We start from the raw sequence: 24,787 nt of genomic DNA, 5'->3' as shown, positions 1-24,787 counted from the left end.
GCACTAGATCCTGAAACATTGGTGAGTGCCGTAAAGCTGTCCATATTTGTCTGCACGCCATACAGATTTTTATAATTGGCTTTTTGTAAAAGTTGTAGTAAGACAATGAGTACAAGAAATGTCAAAAATTTTTTTGTGTGCTTATTTGAGTACTAAAAAATAAACCAATAGCTTTACGGCACAGAACGGGCCCTTGTGAATATGCTTATGCAAAAATTGTGACGAACTTATGTCTAATTCATTAATTAATTTTGGGATGACAATGAGAGAGTATCAAGTGTTGTAACTCAACAACTACAACAGATAGCTCAAAACCGACTTCAGTTATGATATCAGCACAACATATCACATCTGCATGCAAAATTTCATCACTTTATCTCCATAAATAACCAAGATAGTTTTCATTGCCACGTCCCCCCTTAAAGGGCCAGTAAACAACCCTGAGGTCCAAAAATTGTAATGAAGGGAAATATGCGCACTTTTGCTATGTGAACATGCTGCCGCAATAATTTTGCGAATACGTGCTATAATAAGGAAGTTACAGGGGTTAGAACATCCGTTTCAGCTGGTTTCAAATGTTCGTGCTGCCTCGCCACCCTTCTCCGCCACAAGGAGGGGAAGGCATAGCCCGTCGTCGTGACTCCGCCCACTTTGGCAACGTGACACGACGTCAGCAATTTACGTCATCGGCAAGCGGGATCAGTCGCAATGCACTTCCGCTTGCTGCAGCTCTTGGTTGTTTATTGTTTACATTGTCGCACATGCTCCGCAACTTGACGGGCAGTTTTCGGTATTTTTGAACGTTTGTGACAGTTCACAATGCAGCAAGAATGCGTGCTTGCTTTCCAAGACGACGAAGGGGCGCGAGAGAAAAGCGTTGAGAACCCAGCTTGCCGCAAGGCCGACCCGTCCGAGCTGCCGGAGATTCCCCCTTTCTCCGCTCGATTTGCAGCTGACAACAGCACAACGCTTCCTCCATGTGTTGCTCATGTCGAAGGCAAACTGCGTGCAGGTGCCATGCAGTGCGGGGAACATACTCATGACAGCTGCGTTACTGCGTGGCCGAAACCGTATCACCGCAGGGCCAAGAAACAAGGCGCAGTTTCGTAGCGGTGGGTGGAAACTGGAACTGACGTTAACTCGACTACTGTTTGTTGAGACCTGGCTTAGACCAATCGACGAGCTCAGTGCTACGTCAACTCGCCGATCGCCGAGTTTGCATCACTGCGCATACGAGGAGGATTGGTCAGGCGTAGGAAAGAAGCGCGGGAATTGTTTTTCGAAATGAAGGGTCTGCACAACGTGCAGCACTGTAATATTCGGAAAACGTGATCGCCGCGGTCTACTGTACGAATTAGCGAGCTTGTTTGGGGGGTGTAAAAAAAAGTCGCAGCCTGTTTACGGGCCCTTTAAGGAGACACCAAGCATTGTGCAAGAAATGTTCACCTTTTCGACGTGAATGGCAGAGATGCCTCCCGAATGACCATGAAGTGCATACACGCACACGGCTGTGTCACAGCGAAACACCTGCGTAACCCATGAATAAAAAATCAGATGCGTTCATAGTACAGACAAGTCACCACTGTTACTGTAATTCACCAACATACTATATGTAGGCAAAGATAAAATAAAGATCCCTAAACAGACTGGCATTTGAACTTAGTTTTAATGCATACAAAGAGGCATAATGTTGGCTGAAATGCTTTTTACAGGTCATTTCGTGCATTCCAAAATCAATAGATTTTAAAATATAGACACTGGGTGGATGTACAGTAAAACCTCATTGATTCGAACTCGGTTATTTCGAAATCCTGCTTAATTCGAAGGGTTTCTGCGGTCCCGTATTTTGCAATGTAAATATGAGTAGATATTTTGAAGCGGCGGTCAGCGCCAGCCCGGTTAATTCGAAAACTTTGGGTGCCATGCGCCAATTCCCGATCCCGATTTCGCCGCAACTCTGCGGAAGCGACGGCCATTAGGAGCCACAGGGCAATGCAGTGTGGCGATATTAATGAGTGACAGTTGAAGCAACCCAGCCTCGCTGGTGCTAGCGCAAAAAAAAAGTAATAAAGGAAAAAAAAGAAAATGCGGTCTCATGATCAGCTACAACGTGTGCCTGCGGAAAATAAGACGTGCTTCACTGCAACACAGCGGTGACACGCAGGCAGCATGTCGCATGCTTCTCACAACGTCAGCGCGTCATGATTTACCCATTCTTTTTGAGAAAAGAAAAGAGAATAAAGGACGACCTGACAGAATTCATGATGTATGCGAACCTCCGATTGGCGGTTGCTATGGCAATTTGCGCACTTGCACTGCTGGCGGAGTACTTGCCTGTAACGCCTACTTCGAAAACTAAGTTCGAAAACTTCAATGATCCTGTTTTCCAGCCAGAACACATTGCAGATTCCGTCACACTGGCCATTATCATATTCTTTATTTTACCAGAAAGAATGGGCGAATGATCGCATCATGACGCGCTGACGCTGCGAGGAGCAGGTGACATGCTGCCCGTGTGTCACCACTGTGCTGCAGTGAAGCATGCCTTTTTTTTCCGCAGGCACGCATTTCAGCTGACCACTTCTTTTTTTTCTTTCTTTTTTTTTGTGCTGACAGCAGCGAGGCCCGCCGTTTTCCCGGGTTCGCGGCAAAAATGGGACCGGGTATTGCTGGAAAACAACCCTTGGAGCCGCAAAGTAGAAGGCCAAACAACCACCTCTGATTACTTTCAATAATTCAAAGTTCCTTGCATCCCGCTTTTTGTACGTTTCGTTAATTTGAAAACCCGCTTAATTCGAAAGTTTTTCACAGTCCCAGTGACTTTGAATTAACGAGGTTTTACTGTACTTTGAGAAAAAGAGTCCATGCTCAAAAGGTTAAGAAAAATGCACACACGTCTCTAGGCCTGCTACAAAAACAAGGAGGTGTTCAAAAAGTGCATACCTTAAGCAGGCGATCCAGGCTGCCAGTCACTATCTGTCCCCCTTCAACACACACTACTGAAATGGGCTGAGTGTGTGCACGCACACTGTTCACCCACACCAACTTGGCTTGAACATCTCCATTCTCCCAAGCTGAAAAATAACAGAGAGTGTAAATTTACACGTAATTCTAGAAGTCACTCTTAAGAAGTCTCCAACGTAAAATTCTGCAAGCCACACTGCTCCCATGATCTATATCTTCCCCATTATTGCTGACACTGCCTCCTATATTTGAAATCAGCTACCTTCCAAAACGTCAGACAGAAATGAGTCAGGATGCATACCTAATGTAGGGATTAAAATATATTGACAGGCAGCTTACCACTGCCCTTAAAAAGAAACGTGTATAATCTTATAGTTCTGCCCGTGCTGACATATGCAGCAGAAATTTAGAGGCTGACTAAGAAGCTTGGAAAGTGAGGACTGCACAAAATGCAGTAGAATGGATAATGTTAAGAGGTAGAAATACAGCACTGCGTATTAAAGAAAGAAAGGAAGTAGCCAATATGCTGTAGTTGTTACTAGGAGGAATAAACGGAGTTAGGCAGGTCACGTGCATGGTTGAATGAGTATGGTACATAGCTGACTGTCTATTAGAGTTAGAGAATAGGCCGAGGATGGCAGAGAACTGTGTGGTCAGACGAAATCAGAAAATTTGCAGGCATAACCTGGCACATGGCAGGAGATTTCTAGGAGAAACTTAGCTCCTGCAGTGGGCGTAAATAGGCTTACGATGAGGACAATAATAAAACACAAAAATTGTTTTCAAATGCTTTTGATTTTGAGGCCACCCATGTTTCAGAAACATGTGCCTTGATGTGTTGACACAAAGCACAAAGTGATGTGACATCACAAAAGCTCAGAAGAGTCCAATAAATTTAATGTTAATTCTTTAATTCAGTACACGTTGACCTGAAGCCGAAAAATTCTGACCATACTTGAAATTTCTGATATTTGTACGCCTGTCACTTGCTAGCGGAGTGCTGCATGGCACGTTTATTAAAATAACCAATTACATACTAGGCAAGGCATGCTTTTAATGCCAAAATTTGCAAGAAACATAGAAAATGATGTACTACTGCATTTCACAAGAGGAAAAGAAAACGAAAATAAGGCAATTCTCACCTCCTCCCACATCAGATGATCGCCGTTCACAATACATTTCAAGGTGCCAGCACTCCAGAATGCCACTTATTCTTGATGTGATGATTCTGCACATGCAAGCCACAATCTGCCTGGTCAAAATCAAGGAATGGAGCAAGGTATGTTTTTAGCAAACAAGTTTCCTACAAGAATTAACTGCTCTAAATGACGATGCCATCCGGCAACTTCCAGGTAAGGTTCCATCAAACCGTTGGGTACTGTCAACAGACTCAACACCTTTTTTTGGGGTTCCAAGAAACCTGTCAAACTCAACGTATCAACCTGAAACCTCTCCTATCAACTTACGAAGCAACTCCATTAACACATGCCTTCAACAAGAGTAGTCTTGTTTACACTATCCACAACAAAGAAGCCCAACAAGCAATTTTGGGCAATATTACGGTTGTGCAAAACTTCTAATATTAGCAAAAAAAATGTTGGCTTAACTTCCGTGATGGTGCATTCACAAAAATTACATATTGGCCTGCTGGCTTGTAAGCACACGCACTTGATGATATATTGGAGTCCTTTCATGAAAAAATAAGCAGAGTCAGTAAGCGAACGAGCTGTTGTCACATTATCATGTAGAAGTTAACTAAAACATGCTAACAAAATAGTATGAGAGTAAAAGTAAGGTCATCGGGAAATCAAAAGTGATCTTGCCTGTGACCAGAAACTGTGACCGCTGTTACTCCATCCGTGTTGTCTGTGTACACACCACAGAGGCGACCTGTAGGCATGTGCCAGAGCTATTGAAGAGAAAAAAAAAGGGGGGAGGGGGGATCGATCAAACTTTTGCCTACAATGAGACTTGAGTGGCCCTAGTGTCTATGACCTCCTAAGTGGCATATTTGTTTTTTATTTATCTTGGCTACTTTAAGAGTTCAAGAGGGCTGCTACTCATACTACATTATTGTGCAATATGACAATGTATTATCTGTGCTTTTTGAAACATGAGCTGTCAATCTAGGCAAGAAAACACCAAGAGCAGGAAGAATGTGGCTAGTCAGTGCCCCAGCATTTTTTAACCAGCAAAACCAACATACAGTTAGATGAAAGAATGCAGACACACAAGTCTACTGGAACTTCTAGACTGAGGTAGAGGGAGGGTGAACAATGTGTCCAGAGTGGATGTGCCATTTGGGTGAATGGAGTATAAACATTGCAGTAGTACGCAGTGACTAGAACGATCATACTTGTCACAAATGTTGAACAAGATGTCACGCAACTGTCTATTCAATTGAAAATGCTTTTGTCACAGCATTTTACCTGCGAACTTGAGCCACCGCAACATTTTTTAATGCATTAGGGCTACATTTCTTGCACACAACCACTACCTTCGTAGTATTCACCTAATTCACCTTCCGAAAATGACAAACTTCTAGGAAGAAGAAGAAGAAGAAGAGAGAGTCTGCTCCATTAAGAGCACAACATGAACATTAAAGGACTCCTGACAGCGAAAGTTTTGTTTGAAACTTTTTTACTGTAATTTGTAGCTTTGTGTCTGGTAATCCCGAAATTGAATCGTAAATGCTCTAAAGCATCGTATAATTAGTGCTAGTGTCGTTAATTGAAAAGATTTTGCGTCAGTTCGAAACGCCCGCCTAAATACCATAAGAAACTAGCGCCCCACGGCGGGGAAGCGCCCAAGATCACGTGCACTCAAGCTTTGGTGTCGTTGAAAGTGCATTTTTCAAATCGGGGCCCCGCGCGCAGTGAAGAATGAAATGATGCGTGCATGCCCCCTCCCCCCGTCCTTCTGAGGAAAAAGAAAAAGCATTCCTGGCCAAAGCAGCCAGAACTATGTTGAGAGCAGCCCGACAACAGAGAGAGAGGGGTGACAAACAATAGTCCTCGCTGCAGCTGCCAGTCGTGGTATTGTGCGCGCCCCGAAAATCTTCTCTGATGTCAACAATACTCGCTTTACTCATGGAACGTCACACGGGGCCTCGGTCTATGTCATACGAGTGGCGATGCCACGAAGTGCTGCCAACTCAAATGACCACTCACGCTTACTTTAAAACGAAATTAAAGTATATCTTAAAGCTAACGTCTGGCACTAATAATTGGCCAGAAGTGCCCCCATATAGAGGACAATCAAACAACACGGAACATCTTGAGGTTTCAATTTTGGTGTCAGGGGTTCTTTTGAAGCTTTCAAAGAAATAAGTAAAATACCACTTGAACAAACGTCAGTTAAACGAACTATTCAGTTGTACAAACTTTTTGTAAATCCCCTGCCGAAGCACCACTGGACACAAAGCTTAGGCGTTTAAGTTTAACGAAATTAGTGCAGAGCGCATTTCCCTTATACGAACATATGTTGTGACACCATCCTATGCCTCCCACATCATATTGATCAGAAATTGTCAGAAGTACTGGGTACAGATAGTGCTTTGCGTTCTGAGGACTATGTCACCGGTGACTCTTGCGTTCAGACATGCGCCACTTTTTCTACAGAAGAGATTGTAGTGAACATCCTACCTCAGGAAGAAGAGGAGGAGGAAAAAGTACAGTATTTACTCGAATCTAGCGCGCACCTTTTTTTTGGCAAAACGAGTCGTAAAATCGCATGCGCGTTAGAATCGAGTACCGAAAAAACGGTTATCGTATTGCCATCGGCATTTCAAAATTGCCGCCTCCTACGCGCCTCGGCCATTTCTGTCATTGTTTCAGTTCGTACGTGTGCTGAGGAGTTTGTCATCTCGTTCTGCATTCGCATCGGCGGCATGGAAGTGCCCCCTCCAAATACTCGACGAGTGCACCACGATGTCGCATTTCAAAGAAAAGTTATTACATGTGCAGAGACGGACGGAAATCGGGCCGCATCGCGGTCGTTCGGAGTTGCCGAAACGTGCGTGCGAGACTGGCGCTAACAGAAGCAGAAGATTGTTTTACAGCAAAGCTTCATGAAAAAGTTTCTGTGGACAAAAGCAGGGCCGGTTTGCCGAACTCGAAGAGCGTTGACAGCGACAAGGAGTTGTCCGACAGCGACGAAGACTGATCCATTATGCGACTCGCATCGCCGCCGTAGTGGTGACAGTTTCAGCGGCAAGGCCCGCCGTTTGACTTTGTGTTTTCTTTTTTTGAAACTTTAGTTCTTTAAAACCCAAATACCTGTTCTTCTGAATGTGCGAAGGTGGACTCCTACGTACTTTTGATCATTTCTCTCACGAAAAATGGGTGCGCGTTAGAATCGATGTTGTACGTTTTTTTTCTTTTTGGTCGCGGAAAACAGGTGCGCGTTGCAATCGAGGGCGCGGTAGAATCGAGTAAATACGGTAGCCCTTGTACTGGAAGAACCAAGAATTTCAGCTAAAGAAGCACTGATGTACTTGGAAAAAGTGGAGTCCTTCGCTGCCCAGCACAGCGTTGTGCCGGTGAAGCAAAAGATTCCTACAGTTTTCAAAACATGCCTAATAAGCAGAAATTCCCATTCAAATAAGCAGCATTGCAAATAAAAGGGCTCAAATTTCATTTCAACAACTGATGTTTTCATTAGTTCCTGATAACAAGTTGCAACATAGCTATTCCAGATCAGCGAACTTTCACTTTAACCAACTTTTCCTGGGGTCTCTTGAAGTTCGTTCAAGTGAAGTTTCACTGTATAACCCAGCATGACTTCAGGAACAATTCCGCTTGTACTAGTACGTTCATTAATCAATACTATCACTGATGGCGTCTCTTGAAGCGTAGCTGATGGCGTCATTTGAAGCGTAGCACAATCCTACAGCAATGTGGCACACTTTTATTTTTACAATTTTTTATCACGGCAAAGCGAAAGTGCACTGCTGAGAAGCCACACGTGAAGACGAAGTTTGAGCATAGCTTGCACACTATACCTTGTAGAACTTAACAATCTTGAATTTTCCTATCTGGATAACAAGTGTGAGAATATCATTATTTTATAAGCAGTGCAATCAATCTGTTTTAACCCACGCATTGCACATGGCCACTTCAAGACACCATACCATTCATGGGGAACTTTTTGTTCGAGGGGCTCGTTTATTTGTTAGACACAACCAAATGAATCCAACACACAATTAGGCCAGGGAAAGCATAGGGGACGTTTAACTGTTGTCTTAACTATGGTGTACTAATTGTGACATAAGTTGAACTGAATTAAAGTGGACAAAAAAATCACCATTTCTGTCGGTGGGATCCGAACCCACAACCTTCGAATTACGCGAAGGGTGATTTTTCGTCCACTTTATTCATTTCAATTTATGTCACAATTACTACAATACAGTTAAAGACAACAATTAACATCCCCTATGCTTTCCCAGGCCTAACTGTCTGTTGGATTCATTTGGTTGTGCCATACAAATGTTGTACAGGAGCTAAACTCTGCCTAATATCTGCAACATGCAAGAAGGCAAGACCTGCGCTCTGACCTCAATGCGGCCATTCTGGCACCCGACGACGAGCCAATGGCTGTAGCAGCCCATGCACCAGATAGGCTGGAACTCTACGCTGGCTGCTGCAGTGTGATTGGATCCCCTGCCAGATGCATCACCTCCCCCTGCCGTCACCAGAGATGATTCATCACCGGCACTCGGTGACTCCGTTATTTGGTGCATGGCTGACTCCCGATCATCACCTTCTCGTGGTGATGAAGGCATTTGCAAGTATGGTGTAACAAACCTGCAATCATGAAAACAGTAGACGAGATTATCTTCAGCTGCCAGTTCTTATGTACAACACTCACATTGATGATAACCCTGTCATAAGCAATTTAGTAAAATTAAAAGTAGTTGTAGTGTTGAACTGCTAAGCTCTCATGCTTAGCAGCACAACACTACAGCTACTAAACTACCCTGGAAGATGGAAACAACAACAAGCATTATGCTACACAAAGTGAATGTGTAGCTGAATGGCTATCGACAGAACTGCCAATAACACGCTCTTGCAGACAATGTAGGCCACTGGCTGCTCTGTGTGAGAGCACCTTAACAGAAAAGCTATCCCTTTCCTTGTTATTGCAGACTGTTCGATTTACCTAAAGCAATTATGATACACTTCAGATGAATGAGAAGTTATCACTACAGTCTTAGATAACAACGTAAGCCACTTCCCTGAGTGAAGAAACTGGTATATTCAGGTAGATCCTGCACCAAGCCAATAATATCCCAACAATGCACATGTGTCACAATGATAGCACACAAGCAAAGAGCACTTAGATATACATAGCACGCCGTGCCGTTCTTACCTTGAGAAGTCGTATCCCTTGCTGCGAATATCCTCGGGTGCAACGCCAGGCGAGAGGCCAGCTGGGCTGCTCTGTCCTACAAAAAATTCAGGTGGATGCTCTCGGCTAACCTGGCTGCTGAGGCCGAAATCGCAGGAATCTGTGGGCGACGAACCATACGTGGAATCTGAAGAGAAGCTGCCACTTGCACGCAGTGTGTAGTTCTCTTGTTTGGGTTTTCTCAATCTGCTTCTGCAAAGGACAGGCCAAAAGTGAATAAGAACAAATTCTTGCTGCCAGAAGTTCGAAAGCAACATCTGCAGCCAAATGGAAAGGTCTCCGAGCATCACTAGCAACATTCAATAGGTGTGTGTAACAGCAAAAAGAAATGAGCAAATTCTTGCAGTTGTACAAGATTACAAGGCATGTAAATGCTAAAAGAGTGTCAGTACACACTCCTTACACCATCAAACACTTCTTAACATGCTCTTTAAAAACGGTTGCACCTTTCTGCCACACAACAATAATTGCCATCGAGCTCGCTTGCATATCCTTTCATAAAGACTCCGTGCTTGTTACTTTCCAAGTGAGAATGCTACGTCACGCTGATAACACTCAAGCATTTCATCATTTGCAACTACCACGCAAGGCATTAGAGCAAGGAAACAGAAGCAAGCCAGCTGAAGATTACTGTTGTGTGGCAAAGACATACTTGAAAGGGTGCAACTCTTCTAGGAATGCATGGAAATTTAGGAAAGCTATATGACCTTGCTTTGTAGCTACACAGGTATATACTCAAATGAACATTGATTTTCGTTATTGTGAGAAAACTTATGAAATTACTCAAACATTCCTGGAGAAGTAAGTTGGCAGTGCAACAAGAGGGGAACAGCTTGAAAAACTCGCCTTCTTCTATTCAGGATGTTGATGCACTCTCCAGTATTGGAGTCCCAGATCCTGACGTCACCTCCAAGATCAGTGCTGACTATCGTGTTGTCCTCAGTAATGATGTACTCAATTTCCTGGAAAAATGTGGGCTCCACATTGGAGTTTGCACTTGCGCATTTACAGGTGTAACTGAGAGACACTAAATGAATAAGCTCCTCTGCAGGAGTTACCATACCCTGCAATTTAATGAGAACTAACAGACAATAATGCCAAGGAAAGTATAGGGGGTGTTATTTGTAGTAATTAGGACATAAATGTGAAGAAAGTAAAGTGGACGAAAAGATAACTTGCCGCTGGCAGGGACCGAACCTGCAACCTTCGAATAACGTATCTGATGCTCTACCACTGAGCTATGGCGGCGGTCATCCTCCCGTCCACTTTATGGGGTATATGTGTGCATTTTAACCTAGGAGTGTTAGCCAGCGCCGATCGCAGCCATGGCGGCGAGTGTGGAACACTCTTTTTCTGCCAGTTGGCGTCACGTAGCACATGATCTTTTTACGAGCCAGCTGCTGACCAGACTTGATGCCTTCAGGTAGTATGCGAGGGATTATTGGTCAGCTGCCGGCTCGTAAAAAGATTACGTGCTACGTGACGCCAACATGCAGAAAGAGTGTTCCACACTCGACGCCATGGCTGCGATCGGCGCTGACTAACACTCCTAGGTTAAAATGCACACATATACCCCATAAAGTGGACGGGAGGATGACCACTAGGGGCGTAGCCAGAAATTTTTTTCGGGGGGCGGGGGGGGGGGGGGGGGGTTCAACCATACTTTATGTATGTTTGTGCGTGCTTTTGTATGTGTGCGTGTATATATAGGCAAGCAAAATCGAAAAATTTGGGGGGGGGGGGATTGAACCCCCCCAGCCCCCCCTTGGCTACACCCCTGATGACCGCCGCCGTAGCTCAGTGGTAGAGCATCGGACGCGTTATTCGAAGGTCACAGGTTCGGTCCCTGCCGGCGGCAAGTCATCTTTTCGTCCACTTTACTTTCTTCACATATATATCCTAATCGCTACAAATAGCCTCCCCTATACTTTCTTTGGCATTATTGTCTGTTAGTTCTCATTAATATTGTGTCTAACAAAGAAAAACGAGTCCTTAAAAGTCACCTTCTTTCCTTCATACCCTGCAATTTAATGCTCATAATCTTGAAGCTCATTTGTTTTTCATGCAGCGAAAAGCAGACTGCCAGTTAACAAGCGGCAGACTGCTTTTCGGACACCTCTATATCCAAAGTTTTGCTAGCTCATTCTTCGACCTAAGTGGAGCCCACGGCCCATGGGCTCGAATCATCCAATCCAAATGAACACACTTAGGTAGGGACCATGCCACACATTGATAAAAGCAATATGAATAAAGTGACTTGATTCTTATGAGGGTTTACTGTATCAAGCGATAACAACGTAGCGCTACCTGGCTGTGTCCCTGCAGTTCGATGGGGTAAGTATCCATGACGAGAAATGTGTCAGGGTCTCGGGACTGGTACAGGTTGGACCAACTGGACCTCCACTCGGCATAGTTGCGTGAGCACATGCATCGGTACAGGGTCACAAACAGGTACACGATGAAGAGAACAGTTGGAATGGACAGGGCCAAAACCAGTGTAGCTTCGGCACGGCTTGCCGGATGCATCAGGCCGTTGACAGCATTTTCTGCAGGCAAGAAATTGTGGGAGGAGCCAGAATGGAGAAAAGTGGCATTAATGCCAAATAAATGCTGGAACATCAATTCAGCAATGTTACCCCGTTAATACAGCATCAATACTAGCATCATTGTGAGTAAAATAGTGTCCACTGATAATGTGAAAAGAGCCGCTTACGTACATTAAAGACAGATCTTGGTTTATTCACTGCAGCACATATTGAGACTTGGTTCATATACTTTTAAGAAGCACCAACACTAGAACCTCACTTTCAATATTTCTATATCACGAACAAATCATGACAAGGTATTGAGGTAATATTTTCTGTTGCCTCCCCTTAGCCTAATATTTTAGCCCTTTAAACACAACATTGAAGATATATTCACGCCCCAAAGAGCAAATACAAAAAACGAGTCTTGACTACAATAAAAAAAAGACTTCCTGCAATCCATTCTTCATTGACATATTCATTGAAATACACCCACGTTATGGACAAAACCAAACAAATAAAGATACTTTCTATTGCCTGCAAAGAAGCATGGAATGTGCTATAAATAAGGTTGGAGACTATAACTAGCACACACAGCGTGTTGCACGAACTGCATAATGAAAAAATTAGCCTCTTCTGGAGATTTGATACCCTGAGTCCTTAGAATTTTTTCCAGTCAAACAAGACTTAATAATTCTCATTGCTAGTTTACATAGATTCAGGTTTCACACATCAGCCACACTAATGATCACAAGCAATGCCAACCTTGCTCTGCATCAATGTTGGGGATGATACGCCAGTTAGTATGGAAGACAGTCTTGTGGTCATCCGCATGTCGCATTTCAACAGCCTTACTGGCCGGTACTGGCACGGACAGGAAGATGGGTGGCAGAATGCTTATGTATCTGGACAAAAGACATTCAGCACAAAGATTAGCTGCAGCATTCGCGGAAATGTAGAGCAAGTGCAACTTCACAGTATTTATTATATGTTCCAGATGTATATATGTCTATCTGAGAAAACGATGCACCGAAGAAGCTGTATAAAAAGAGCTCTCACAACATAAGTTTCAGAAGATTGCTTGCTGGCCATTCTTAGAAACAGCTCTCATACAGGCAACGTTGCAGAGGGCTTGGAGCACTCCACAATCATTTTACACTTCTGTAGCCTTTAACTACTAGCCAACTGCTAACTGGGAGCCAGTGGAACGAAAAGTGAGGAAAAAAAATTTCGAATTACTGTTTTTAAAAAACTACGCAAATAGCCTGTTACGTATCTGAATGAAGTTTTCCCAAGGTGGCTCTTTATGATCACTTGTAATTAGAGCTGTGCGAATAGCAAAATTTTGGGTGCGAAGCGAATTCGAATATTGAAGTGTGAGTGCGAATCGAATCGAATATTTTTCGAATATTTCTCAAATATTTCTAGAATATTTTTCGAATACTTCGAAGCGAAATTGCAGAAACAAAAGCTAGAAAGGATTCCTAAGCATATTCATATGAGATAGCAACATGAAAGTGTTTCTTTTCGCTAGGTTGATGAAGCACTGGGTCGTGTTTCATAGTTGTCTTATCAAGAATGAGGCAATGTAGAGGACGAATTGTATTTATGTACATGATTTGGTGCAACCAAAGTGCTGCCAACAACACTTTACACGTGATAGGCAAAGATGCCATTTCCTCAGCCTCTCCTCCTCTTTCAACTTCTGTGGAAGCCCAACTGATATGGCGGACAAGGGTGTGCTCCCATCAAGTCCGGAGTTCCAAATCTGCCTCATAGACGTTGATACATAAGAACATCTGAAATTTTGGATGCTAAAAAGCTTCGGCTTCCGATTTTTCGGACTTCCTGCCGAAGTTTCAGGTCCAAAACAGCATTAATTGAGCCCCCACCTCTGCCACATCTTTCATCTCCATGTTGGAACCAGGAGTTAGTACATTTGAGACCGTAGCGGAGCTTGAAAGGCAGCTTTGCCGCAATACCGGGGTGTGATGAGGTGAAGCATATTGAAAATCTAGGGACCACTTCCAATCGGACGTTGACAGTGTCTTGGCAAAGTTCGACCGTAATGGAGCTTGAAAGGCAGCTTTGCCGCAATACCAGAGTGTGACGAGGTGAAGCATATTGAAAAATCTAGGGACCACTTCCAATCGGACGTTGACAGTCTCTTGGCAAAGTTCAACCGTAACGGAGCTTGAAAGGCAGCTTTGCCACAATACGACATTGTAATGAGGTGAAGCATATTAAAAATCTGAAGGGGTCACTTTCAATCGGACGTTGACTGTATTTGTTTTTGGGTAGTTCGAATAGTTCGAATAGTAAAATTCCAGTGCGAATCGAAACGAATAGCAAACACTATTCGAAAAATATTCGAAATATCGAATATTCGCACACCCCTACTTGTAATTACACTTTAAAGCAAGGATCCAGGATCCTGACTGTTTGACTGACATTTGGTGACAAGCCCACCAATGCACACTGGCCTTCAGTGCAGTACAAAAATGGTTGTGGAACTCTCCAGGTGCACAATTTTGTGCAGAATTTCATGTGCCCAAAGCAACTGTTGTAAATGGATACTGTAGGAAACTACGCCATCAGGCTTTACCCAACGAGCAGTCAATCAATTTTGACACCTTTTCAGTAGGCTCACGAACCTTCAAAATAGCGCTGTACAGCTGACCATGATGCCGAGCTATACTAAAAGGTAGATTTACATTAGCTCTGCCTCACATTTCAGTGCACAAACATTTTCAAGTCACAGCTTTAAAGAACAACTTGGATGTACAAATGATTCCTTCCCATAGAGGCTTTAAGGTTTGTTCTCTCCCTCTCTTTTCATTTTCAATGCACAAGACTAAAGTGGACTGAAGAAATATGGCAGTCCATTTCGAGTCCGCTTAAGTTGACTTCATGAGTATATCATGAGTACAAAATGCATGCAGCACATTCTCAAACTTTCACAGTGCACAATAATGGCTCCAAAAACCTAAATTCCTCACAGACTTAAATGCACCATTTGATCCAGAAATAATGCTGCCTTCACTGCAGAGTTATACGTATTGGTTGCAGGCATAAGTGTGCCCAGTAAAAGCTTCAATTTTTAAAGAGATACTAAAGAGAAAAATGGTTTTTCATGCATTTGTAAATTACATTTTCACAATACCAAAAGCTCAACTCCCACTGCGAGAAGATGTTTAGTAAGAGAGAAAATGCAGGAAAAAAATATTCAAGTAGTGCCGCCATTTTGAAGTTCCAACACCAACTCGCTGTTATGTATTTTGACATCTACTAGGGCCTACATAGTTCTTAATCAGTAAAAATGAAGTACATTGTCCTATGAGGGAACCAGAGGCTTGCTGTATCAAGGTTCAGCAATTTTTGGGCCACTGTGGTCAACATACAGAAAAACACTGAAATCTGTGACGTCACGCCGACATTCATGTGCAAAGATTTTGGCGTGACAATTAAGAATGTAACTTTGACCGTCATTTTCTTTTTTATTAATAAACCTAGTACAGCTATATTAATGAAAGTAGTTTCCGAATAATACTTTATCAGTCTAAACTGATTCATTGATTTACTTTAGTGTCTGTTTAAAGTTCAGCATTACATGCCCACAGTCACTTCTGCAAGACACTATGCTTCATTGATCGTACAGCCAGTGCTAACAAATTCATTGCCATAAGTGTACCGCTTCGAGCTTCCCATGCACCCCTTTGCAGCTCACTCTCAGGTCACCTACCTGCCAGCTACAGAAATGTTGTAGTAGCCGAACAGGGTGGTCCAGTGCTTTGTTGGCAGTTCCTCCCAGAGCCGTGCATTAGTATGGTGCAAGTTGGCATTCTCATGGTGGCTGGGCAGAGGCTCCTTCGATGATGATAACTGCGATGTCACGGCATCCTCCAAGGCTTCCTCAGAGTTATTGTGGCCAGTAAGCATCTGTATGAAAGGGTGCACTGCACCGGAATATTTTGATCCATTCAGTCATTGATTCAGTTCAACAAACGGAAAGCGATACAGCTGCAGCAGCAGCAGCTGTGAGAGTTACTGCCGCAAAGGGCTCCAAACTAACTTTAACAACCTGCTGTTTCTCATCGCGTTCACACTAAATCTTGGTAAACAAGCATTTTCACAACTACATTTTCAAAAAATGATAACCAACCTGAGTCAGCGATGTTGGGGCCCAAATTGGTTGTGTTGTCGGTGAGCTTCGTGAAGATTCCCATGCTTTGGATAAGTACCACAACCCAGACAACCAGGCCCAGCTGAACGAAAACAAAAACAAATTAAGTAAAGTAAAGAAGTTGAAAAAAAGAGGGGCCAGTGTTGCGTAAGCTTCCGTGCATACGAGGCAATCTTCCGTGCATACGAGGTCAAAGACGAACATGTACGTTATCCACTAACAGCCACAAGACAGTCAAAGACGTACACCCATCCACAAATGTTTACGGAACGTGGGCTCCACTGAAAATGCGACTTTCTGCTTTGTTAGCGCACGGCGCTTCTAACCTAGCGGGTAGATGCATAGGTCACAGGTACTATTACAGAATGGAACATATATTTGGAGGCTATGTTCTCAGACAAAGTGGTAATATAGCTTTCTCGGAAATTTCGGGTTCTACAAACTTTTGGGGGCGGGGGTACATGTACGCCATTGCTTGTATCCTAAAAATGTGCGCCTTTTTCGATCATTTCTCTTGCTTGGCATGTGCTGCCACACTGCGGGAATACGTGGAATTTTTTTCTTGTGTCGATGTCTCTCTGCTTTTTTCTAATGCTTTACTACAGCGGTGCGCCAGCTAGTTTCGGTTTCATCCTTCGGCCGGTTCCCCTTTGTTGTGGCTGCAAAAATTGACGGCTACCTGGTTTAGAATCTTTTAAAAGGCGACTGATTGTTACTTGCTCGTTTATTGCTCTCTGGTACACGATTACGCCTGTTTCCATGCAGACGCTGAATGACACAAACGATGCCACTGTGGTTGCGCTTCCTGTTTCGGGGACTCACAAAAACCACTTCTGTCTTGTTGGCGATAAGACTAATTATAATTGTAGGTTTGGGACTTGCTTTTGCTTTCCAAATGCGCTCACAACTAGTACACAGTTTTCTTCAGTGCCTCCCCCGTGCAGTTTGCTTGCGCTATGGAAGTGTGCGCCGGTTTCTCTGCTGCAAGTGAGTCTAGTGGCGATTCCTCCGAATCGGAATCTGATTCAGTAAATGTCAGCCCGTCATACGAGGATTTACTTACGATTTAAGACTCAGATGTTGATGAGCAAGCAACATCTCAGTAGCGTGCACGCCGAGATGATGCTGACTGGATCAAAAGTGGCTCCCCCCCCCCCTTCGTGTTTCCACTTGACACAACCTCGTGCACTTATTTTTGCACGTCTGTGAACTACACAGACATTTATTGCAATGCATAATTTTTTAACAGTCGTATAGATTTTTTTTAATAATTTATCTTGGTGTTACTCATGAATAAACCATGTGTATTTAACAACACCAACTATTTTTTGTCAATTTATGGTCACCCTAAAAAATTTATAACTTTTTTCCTGAAATAAATTCACCTGATAAATTTAAATCAGCAATTTAAAAAATTGACCCTGGCGTGTCGCATTTGGCGAAAGAAATCGACCCTCAAGGGGTTAAATGTAGAGCTGTGCGAATAGCAAAATTTCGGGTGCGAAGCGAATTCGAATAATAAAGATTGAGTGCAAATCGAATCGAATAATTTTCGAATAATTTTCGAATATTTCTCAAACATTTTTCGAATACTTCGAAGTGTAATTACAGAACAAAGTTGCAGAGAATCCCTAAGTATGTTCTTATGAGATAGCAACATGAAAGTGTTTCTTTTTGCTGGGTTGATGAAGCGCTGGCGGGGTGGTGTTTCATAGTTGTCTTATCAAGAATGAGGCAATGTAGAGGCCGAATTGCATCTATGTATCTATGTATATGATTTGCTGCAACCAAAGTGTTGCCGACAACACTTTACACGTGATAGGCAAAGATGCCACTTCTTCAGCCTCTCCTCCTCTTTCAACTTCTGTGGAAGCCCAACTGATGTGGCGGACAAGGGTGTGCTCCCTTCAAGTCCGGAGTTCCAAATCTGCCTTTTAGACGTCGATATATAAGAACATCTGAAATTTTGGATGCTAAAAAGCTTCGGCGTCCGATTTTTCGGACTTCCTGCCCAAATTTCAGGTCCAAAACAGCATTAATTGAGCCCCCAGCTCTGCCACATCTTTCATCTCGATGTTGGAACCAGCGTTTTCTTGAGTTAGTACATTTGCGACCGTAGCGGAGCTTGAAAGGCAGCTTTGCCGCAATACGGGGGTGTGATGAGGTGAAGCATACTGAAAATCTAGGGACCACTTCCAATTGGACGTTGACTGTCTCTTGGCCAAGTTCGACCGTAACAGAGCTTGAAAGGCAGCTTTGCCGCAATACGGGGGTGTAATGAGGTGAAGCATATTGAAAATCTAGGGACCACTTTTAATCGAATGTTGCGTCTTGGCTAAGTTCGACCGTAACGGAGCTTGAAAGGCAGCTTTGCCGCAATACGAGGGTGTACTGAGGTGAAGCATTCAAAATTTGTAGGGGTCACTTTCAATCTGACGTTGACTGTATTTGTCTTTGGGAAGTTCGAATAGTTCGAATAGTAAAATTCCAGTGCGAATCGAATCGAATAGCAAACACTATTCGAAAAATATTCGAAATTTCGAATATTCGCACACCCCTAGTTAAATGTTGAAAAGCAGCTGTATCTGCCAGTCTCTGAAAGACAACCTAGAATCTGCAAGGCATCCAGGTGTGCTTGTTGGTTACTCATCGTACTACAGGGAAACAAAGCAGAAAACCAACAAAGACAAAGAGAGGTACAAAGAACACAGCACCGCATGTGCCTTCTTTGTGCCACTCTTCATCTTCAGTAAGACTATGATCTGGGCGAGTATGCTCATAGCAATAGGAAAGCACAGTGCGACTAAGACAAGGGACGAATAACACACACCACACACAAGCGCTCGTGTGTGGTGTGTGTTATTCGTCCCTTGTCTCAGTCGCGCTGTGCCTTCTTATTTCTTCATTTTCGTCAGTTTTCTGTGTTGTTTACCAGCACAATCTGCAATTTATGTAGGAAACAAAAGAGATGCAGCAAGGCTATTGTTGCAAGCTCAATTAGATACACGCCACATTCAAGTGAATCCGACAAATTTGACAGTTACACAGGACGATCTATAGCGGTAGCCTCTGCATCACCAGTTTTCGTTGCGCAAAAATTTTCGCCTATTGAAGAAGCCTATGCACTGGCTTCAGCCAGTTACTGCAATTGCATAACCACATGGCAGCACCCGAATCACCCACTTTTATACCCATTCACTCTTGCTATACGCATGGTAATATTAGCCACTACTTACCGTATTTTCCAGCTTATAAGTCGCACCCTTGTATAAGTCGCACCCCCCTCAAAATGGCAGTTTTTCCGGAAAAAAAAAAAAACGCATATAAGTCGCACCAGTGTACAAGACGCACCTGCTCATCCGACCACTGACATTAAAGTATCGCGTCATAAAAATGCACTGCAAAAATGCATGCTTGTGGTGGCCGCCGCTTTTGCACGTTTCCAGCTGTTGGCAGACACGCGTGCGAGCGCCTCTGAACATACATAAAAACAACACTTTCAGAAGTACCTTTATTATTGCGATAGCTTGGTGGCGTTTAATCATTATCAAAGCCATCGAAGCCGTCTCCCTCCGAGTCGCTCACGAACAATGCAGCTACTTCTGGTTGTAGTACTGCAGGCAGACATGCGCAGACGTGCGCAGACTACGCTCGAGGCCCGGCCAGCGTGCCTTCTTGGATTTCTTTGTTGACTTCATTGTGTGGAGGACGCTGTTGGCCTTGCGCCAGTCCCGGATTATTTTTTTGCTGACATCGAATTGCCTCCCTGCTGCTCGGTTTCCGTGTTCCTCAGCAAATTCAACTGCGCGCAACTCGAACTTGGCGTCATAGTTTCGCCGACTTTACTTTTCATGTGGCGCCATGGTTAGCGAGGCTCTACTGGCTCTACGCTGCGACACACAACACACGCGACGCGCGCAGCAACAGCGACACAGCGAGTGCAATGAAGACATTATGGCGGACGGAAGTGACGGCAAAGGAAGCGGCTCTGAAATCCAAACTTGCTTTCCATAATTTATAATTTAAAAAATACCTCCACGTTGTCACCTCGCTTTGATTATTTTTTTTTTTCTCTGCGAAACTACATCAGCTGCGTTATTTCTAGGGTGTTAACTTACCGTTAATCTTACTTTCTTTTGAAATGTGGTTTCTGTGCACGGCAGAAGGCGGCGCATGGTGAAGCACCATTCGCTCGGCGCAAACAGCCTGGCCGCAGTATTCAAGCCACCCATGCCGCGGCATCCAACCCAATTTTGAATGTATATAAATCGCACCGTTGTATAAGACGCACCGACGAAAAATTCAGAAAAAAACCGCGACTTATACACCGAAAAATACGGTAGTCACATTTCACAATGAGTACCAGTGATGCTTTCTCATTATTATTGAGATCACTTGTCAGTTGTTGAGGCTATTAGGCCTGAGATGCCATAAAGCCACCTACCAGATGGCACCAATACATTTTAACGTTGGCAGTAAGGAACATTTTTCAAAGTAATACTGAAACTAGATCTAGCACACTTAATCCAATATCTTGTGGAATCTGATATTTTTACGGATGTATAACTGCACTCAATTGGGCGACAACAGAAATTGGCTGCTACTTCTTTTCATGATGTGTCTATGTGGTTGGCACAAGTGAACGTCAAGTGCCTGTGACTGCTGTTTTTTGCCGCAATGCTCTTGTGTCTAGCATCTGTTCACTAGAGTGTGGCCAAATGTTGTGAAGAGTCGAAGACAAGATTGGCTGTTCATAAGCCACGTAAAAATTTTTAACTTGCCATGAGTCCTCTCTGAATGAGGCGCATGCGAGCCCAGAAGTAGACCAAACGAAGCCGTTTCGGCAGCTTCAAAATCGGAGATGTGGGCGTGGCAAACACCCTAGACATGGCTCGGCCCGCACCATATGGCATCACAGGAATGCCATCGGAACGCCTGCAACAGAAAATGGGAGCAAATGTAAAGAATTGATTGACAAACTGTGCTTTAAAAACCATGGTTTATTGCAAATGACGAACGAGGGCCTTCTGTTTACGCAAACTTCCTGCAGTGATTAAAATTTCATAAAGAAAATAGCACGATGTCAGACTTCATTTTTGCTGCCTACTGACAAATTATGTTAAGTATTTAATACTTTTTAGGGGCGAAGCTCCTAGAGCCGTGGGTTTGTCCCTCCTAGCTCATACGTGACTGCCTATGCCGTGCGTATGTGCCAGTGGTGATGGCAACGAAGCAGCGCGAGTGTTCTTGGCCCAGCGCAGGGACGAAGAAGACGTTGCAGTTCTTTCTCTGATCGATAAAGCGTGTTTGTTTGTCGTGCTCTGTGTCCTCGTCGATCCCACGTCGTTACACTGGTGGAGGTGCGGGGTAAGCTTCATGCCTGGCACTCCATCGCGGAGCCGACAATCGAGCCCGGAATCGCCACCACGCGTCGAAACACCGGTCCACCGATTCAGTCACCATCTGCTAGTCGCCGTCATGACCGTGTACCTCGCACCCAACCTGTCTATCGGGGACGTCAAGTCGTTTATAGACGCTGCGTTACGTGACTACGACAACAAGTACAAGAACCGTCCGTTTGTGCTGGTTGGGGACTTCAACGTAGTGTTCGCAAACTTCCCACTGCAGCCAGTACAAGAACCTCTCTCGCTTCATTTCACGGACCATAAAGCCATCATAATGAAGGGACCTCGCAATCCAGCCGCCATGACAACGACGAAATGAAAAGAACAAACGAAGAAACGAAACAACAAACGAACAAGAACAACATAAAAGTTGATTTTGTATAATATACGCACAGTCTACGTCTTTCTAATGATGTAATGGGCTAACTTTCATGGGAGAGTTACGGTTTACCGATGATCTCCCCCTCTCGAGCTTCGCCCACTTATCATCATTCATTCCGTGGACATGGCGTGATTTTTGTTTCTCTGTTTACACTTTAGCCGTTGGAACTTAACATCAATAATCCTCTAATTACTTATCATCTTATGAACGAAAGAAGGGAAATTTTAAGGGCTCGTTTTTGTTTGTTGGACACAACATTCATGAGAACTAACAGGCAATCAAGCCAAGAAACGTATAGGGAATGTTATTTGCAGTATTTGTGATATGAATGAGAACAAATCAAAGTGGACATAAAGATAACTTGTCGCCGGCAGGGACCGAACCTGCAGCCTTCGAATAATGCGCCCAATGCTCTAGGCAGAGCATCGGACACATTATTCGAAGATTGCAGGTTCGGTACCTGCCCGCGGCAAGTTATCTTTTCATCCACTTTAATTTCTTCTGATTTATATCACAATTACTACAAGTAACATCCCCCATACTTTCGTTGGTTAGACTGTTTGTTAGTTCTCATGAATGTTATGTTATATAGCAGAGAGCAGCTTTATTTATTCAACTCATAAGATGACAAATGTTCACGCACTGGCAAAGGTTTAGTAAAAAGAAGGCTTTTTTCAAACTGAGACATAAAGACATGTACTGAGTTCAAGTTGTAGCGGATTCTTATCGCTCATGCAACAGCCTCTTGAGGCACTTCTAATTTTCATAGCTGCCCCACACTTTGCTGTTGCAGATCAATACATCTAGACAGTACAAGCCATCTGACTAATTAAGGGAGATTATGGTGTAACACCATCTGTTATCAAAAACACAAACTTTGAACTTACCGAGATCTGTACAGTACACCAACAGAGCTCCTGCCATCATTGTTTGTGATGTTTTTATCATCATCCGTCCACGAATTTGAGGCTTCCGACTTCCCTTTTTTCAAATCAGACTTCTACAAGGAGAAAAACAGGTGATTCATAATTACTTCAAAATCATTTTTGCTTCCTTCTCACACACGCTAGATCCATATTTTATTATCTCTATGTTCCTAGCTTTCTAATCTAACTGACATAATGTCAGGACTTATGAAAGAATGATGCGGTAGAAATTTAAGTTATAAAGAAAGGACTGACATATTCAGTATGAGCAAATTTTGGGCGAGACCTTACCTCTTTGCGTTGGATGTCGATTGACAGCACAGTAGCAAAGAAGACCATCTGAAGAAAAAAGTCCGACAACAGACCGACGACTGCAAACATTGAGAATTCCTGAAAGATAAACCAAAATAATGTGCAACCAAAAACAAGGGGGGTGCTAGTCTACAGTTTCCCAAACATAACACTCTGCATGCTATCATTCATACACGCCGACTCTGTTCAACCCAATCACATACTGAATTGCAGACATGCTAACAATGCTATCTTGTAAATATGCTGAAAAACATGGTTGATCCCTCCGTCATAAGAATTGGAATAACACGAAAGTAAAGCGTGCCCTTACAGAAGTAAGTGAATGTTTACTGTACATTGATATAAGAGAGTTTGCACAATGTATATTGATGTCTGGCAGCTATGGCACCGTTTAACGTGTATGCACCCACTTTGATGATTGGTGGTATACATCTCCATCCCGACGACTAACGTCCATGCTAAATGATTAAACAAACCCTTGTGGTAGCTGTAGTAGTCAACGGTGAAAGCGTAATCAGAGAACGAGGTGTGATAGCCAGAAGAGCGTCGCATGCTGGACGCAGAATGTGGTCGCCATCCCGCGGCATGTAAAATGTGATTGAACACCACGGCCGGACTAGAGGGAAACGCAAAGCGCGTCGTGCCGCCCCGGTAGCCCAGCCGCGATTTTTCTGGGGGCGAGTGCGTGAGCGGAAAACGCGGTGTTACAGCCAGGTGAGGCAGACGCGCGTCGCAGAGCTATGAGCGAGGCCGACGCTTTTACGACGCTTGGGCTAAAATCGCCACCTCGCGGTGTGTTAAGGCATTGACAAAGAACTTCTATTGAAAACGCGCCGAATGGGACGGACGTGTAACGCGTTGCAGGTGCTAATCGCGGAGGCCACAGTAATGACGAATTACTTTACCGCTCCCAGAGGGCAACACCACCCCGCCGACCGGGAGAGTGGTAGATATAAAAGGCGCGATTGTAAAGCCTCTAGAGTCTGTGACCGTGGCGCAGTGGATAGCGTGCCCGGCATCTGTTGTTGCGGACCGAACGATCGTGGGTTCGATGGCCGTTGACGGAACTTTTTTCCTTTGCCATCTGATGGTGTATATTTTTTCAACGTCATTTCCGTGACGGAAATACGTCACTGAAGTCTTGGTGGAGCCCGGCATAAAACACTTTCGTGTTAAAAAAAACTGAAGCAGAATGTTGCTCCTTGCAAGGCGCCTTGCTACACACATTCCCCGTCCCAAAATTGCGTGGGAAAGGAGCACAACCTGACAAGAAACAGTGTAGAGTTACAAGACATGAGAAAGGGATACGCAATAGTGTTCAGTCGCTAGCGCTGCTGAATGCCTGTTTCTTATGTCCAACCTCTCTGCCCTATTCTATGCAAATCACAAACCAACCAGCCCAAATGCTTATGCTTCTAGGGAAAGGAGATTGAAAAAGTGCTTGCTCGGAGTCTGCTGCTACTCTGCTCTGTCTGTCAATGATGTTGTGCAAGACAAGCAATATCTTGTTGGCTTTTACAATTTCTTGGCCCGTTGCATGCACTGTAGCATGTTCAATAACATGTGCGATTGCTTATGTGTGGTTAAAAAAATTAAATGTCATGAAAAAACCGTAATGTACTGTAATCATTCAGCTTCAGTGTACTGTACACAACAGGTCTGTTCATAACGGGGTATCACAC

At 43.9% G+C, this 24,787-nt stretch overlaps 1 protein-coding gene across 1 annotated transcript in view; it reads right to left on the bottom strand.

The window, feature by feature from the left end:
• LOC119387830 (sterol regulatory element-binding protein cleavage-activating protein-like) overlaps positions 1-24,787 on the bottom strand; it is a 60,763-nt gene that overhangs the window by 11,454 nt on the left and 24,522 nt on the right. The window contains 14 exon segments of the mRNA XM_037655359.2: positions 1,447-1,527; positions 2,944-3,074; positions 4,107-4,192; positions 4,788-4,873; positions 8,519-8,768; positions 9,334-9,564; positions 10,219-10,334; positions 11,680-11,918; positions 12,663-12,802; positions 15,640-15,853; positions 16,060-16,162; positions 20,862-21,015; positions 22,755-22,867; positions 23,085-23,183. Coding sequence (XP_037511287.1) covers positions 1,447-1,527; positions 2,944-3,074; positions 4,107-4,192; positions 4,788-4,873; positions 8,519-8,768; positions 9,334-9,564; positions 10,219-10,334; positions 11,680-11,918; positions 12,663-12,802; positions 15,640-15,853; positions 16,060-16,162; positions 20,862-21,015; positions 22,755-22,867; positions 23,085-23,183 — 2,043 coding nt within the window.

Source organism: Rhipicephalus sanguineus, chromosome 3 (genome assembly GCF_013339695.2).
Source record: "Rhipicephalus sanguineus isolate Rsan-2018 chromosome 3, BIME_Rsan_1.4, whole genome shotgun sequence".
Classification (NCBI taxonomy): domain Eukaryota; kingdom Metazoa; phylum Arthropoda; class Arachnida; order Ixodida; family Ixodidae; genus Rhipicephalus; species Rhipicephalus sanguineus.
The sequence above is the reverse complement of the archived record's forward strand: the minus strand, read 5'-3'. Positions and strand labels throughout refer to the sequence as shown.